General features: G+C 53.8%; 2 protein-coding genes across 3 annotated transcripts in view; one reads left to right on the top strand and one right to left on the bottom strand.

Annotated features, from left to right (window-relative positions):
* The window catches only part of CNST (consortin, connexin sorting protein), a 122,370-nt gene extending 121,348 nt beyond the window's left edge, over window positions 1-1,022 (bottom strand). Inside the window, exon 1 of one of the 2 annotated variants that reach the window (XM_011955730.1) lies at window positions 684-1,022. The gene's annotated coding sequence lies outside the window, so the exon portion shown is untranslated. Of the gene's footprint in view, window positions 1-556 lie in introns of both variants that reach the window. The other variant, XM_011955731.1, reaches the window with a different exon arrangement.
* Window positions 1,023-1,028: 6 nt separating this feature from the next.
* TFB2M (transcription factor B2, mitochondrial) overlaps window positions 1,029-2,586 on the top strand; it is a 32,044-nt gene continuing 30,486 nt past the window's right edge. Inside the window, exon 1 of the mRNA XM_011955774.1 lies at window positions 1,029-1,571. Coding sequence (XP_011811164.1) covers window positions 1,209-1,571 — 363 coding nt within the window. The 5' untranslated portion in view covers window positions 1,029-1,208. The remainder of the gene's footprint in view (window positions 1,572-2,586) is intronic.

Here is a 2,586-nt window from a genome sequence, read left to right as displayed (position 1 = left end):
GACTGCCAAAATTTCCATTACAGCATCCTATTTTTAGTCTTCAAAATTGGGTCTTTTAACTCGCATTCCACAGCATGATGTGTTTGACTAAGTTTACATAAGGAATAAAATAAGCATCCTAAAGTGTTAATCTTGTTAAGCTGAGAAAGGAACTGTAAGCTTTTAATTCTTCATTTTTAATCTTAAGTCTTTCAAACACACAAACTGAAAAAATTAAGGAAAATATTGGCCCAGAAAGAGGAAGGAAAGGAGACACCAGGCGGTTCTTGACAACCAAAGTGGTGGTGATGGGGGGGACCAGGTGTGGGGAGGGAATGAAAACCATCCACCAGGGTGGGGAGAGCGGGCTGTGGGCCACGGAACAGAAAGGAATGGAGACCGTGGAAGCCGCAGGCTCCCCAGGAGCCGGGCGAGGAACGACTTCTGGCGCTGGTCCCCCAGGGAGAGAGAAATTGGCGCGACGCGCACCAATAGGAGACCCACAGTAGCTGAGAAAGGAGAGGAAAACAGGCGACCTGAGAGGCGGAGGAGGTGAGGGGACCGGGCTATACCTCACCGGGAAGGCAGAGGCAGCGCGGCTGGAGGAGGACAGCGCAGGGGGAGGAGCGAGGGGCTTCCGAAAGGCTCTCCATCCCGGCCAGGAGCCGGCGGGTCCCCCTGCATCCCGCTCCTCCTCTCCTCACCTGGGAATCGGAGGCGCAAGGAGGGCTACCGCTGGGCGCCGAGTCTGTTTCCAGCCCCACTCGGCGACATGGCGGCCGACGTGCTGTCACGGAGCTTGCTCGGGTCTCCCGTGGCTCCGGTGGAGGAGACACCTCTCGCCTTTCCGCCCCGCCTCCCTCTGCGCACCCCTCGCGGCTGGCCGGCTGGAGGCTGGCCGCCCGCGACCGCGGAGCATAGAGCACTGGCGGCTAGAGAGGAAGCGCAGAGCGCGAACAACCATAGAGTGCGAGTCCGGACACCAACCGGATGGTCTGTGGCTCTCCTCAATGGTCCACTCACAATCCTTGGGCTGCTGAGCCGAGGCGGAAGCGGAATTGAGGGAGAAAAGCACGAAGGCTCCGCTGTTCGCATGCGCAGGCTGTAGTGTTTACTTCCGCTTGACCTGGCCCGGACGCCGGAAAATATTCCACGTGGGATACCCTGCGTGGGGTTCACCGAAGTAGCGACACTGGGTAGTCCTTGGAGCGGGCCTGAGAGACAAGGCCATGTGGATCCCAGTAGCCAGGCTTCCTCCGCGGCTGAGGCTCTCTGCCTTGGCGGGCGCTGGTCGCTTCTGCATTTTAGGGTCTGGAGCGGCGACGCGAAAGCACTTGCCGGCGAGGAACCGCCGTGGCTTGTCTGACTGCTCTCCGCAGCTGTTGCCCGAACCGGATTTCAGGAATCCGCCAAAGAAGGCGTCTAGGTCCAGCTTAGACTTTAAGCGTTACGTAACCGATCGGAGATTGGCTGAGACCCTGGCGCAAATCGTATGCGGAAAACCAAATAGACCTCCACACTTACTGCTGGAGTGCAATCCAGGTGAGTCCTGCTGGATTGCATTTTCTTGGATGTGCATCATTTATTCAAACGTATTGACCCTCGTCGGGGTGCTATTTAAGTAAGGTGCTAGGTTTTTTGTTTTGTTTTGAGGTGGAGTCTCGTTCTGTCGCCAGGCTGGAGTGCAATGGGGCGATCCCGGCTCATTGCAACTTCCGCGTCCCTGGTTCAAGCGATTCTCCTGCCTCAGCTTCCCGAGTAGCAAGAAGTACAGGCGCCCGCCACCACGCGCAGCTAATTTCCTTATTTTTATTCGAGACGTGGTTTCGCCATGTTGGCCAGGATGGTCTCGATCTCTTGACCTCGTGATCCGCCCGCCTAGGCCTCCCAAAGTGCTGGGATTACGGGCATGAGCCACCGCGCCCGGCCAGATACGGGTCTTTTTTGGAAGCTCCTTAGTTGGAGAGATTGCCCACAACGTAAGCGTAGAGTCTGTATCATTAATGACACCACAAAATATTTCTGTAGCAGTTTGCATTTACACAATGTTTGATAAAACATACTCTTAGATTTTATCATCTCTCCAAAAGAGTTGCAAACCTCTGCCAGCAGAAAAAATGATGTTATCTTATTCTTCCGTGCATTCCCTATAGACCGTAGCAGAATGCTAAGAACACAAGATTTACAGGCTTTTTGAATAATAATATTTTAAAGCACCATTTCATATCACAGGGAGTCAGTTCTGTTTAGGCTTGACAATCTCTTTGATGGTTAAAGGATCCGTGTAGTCCATGAGTAAGTGAGAGGCTAGAGGCCATCTATTTTATTGTGGTATGTTTCTTCTAAGAGGTAGTGAATCATAGTGATGAAGTGTGTAAGTTTTGGCCGGGTGCTGTGGCTCATGCCTGTAATCCAGCACTTCCAGAGGCCGAGGCGAGTGGATCCCTTGAGGTCAGGAGTTCCAGACCAGCCTGGCCAACATGATGAAAGCCCGTCTCTGCTTAAAATACAAAATTAGCCGAGCGTGGTGGCGGGCGCCTGTAATCTCAGCTACTCGGGAGGCTGAGACAAGAGAAACGCTTGAACCCAGGAGGCAGAGGTTGCAGT

Source organism: Colobus angolensis, unplaced genomic scaffold (assembly GCF_000951035.1).
Source record: "Colobus angolensis palliatus isolate OR3802 unplaced genomic scaffold, Cang.pa_1.0 Scaffold40, whole genome shotgun sequence".
Taxonomy (NCBI): domain Eukaryota; kingdom Metazoa; phylum Chordata; class Mammalia; order Primates; family Cercopithecidae; genus Colobus; species Colobus angolensis.
The sequence above is the reverse complement of the archived record's forward strand: the minus strand, read 5'-3'. Positions and strand labels throughout refer to the sequence as shown.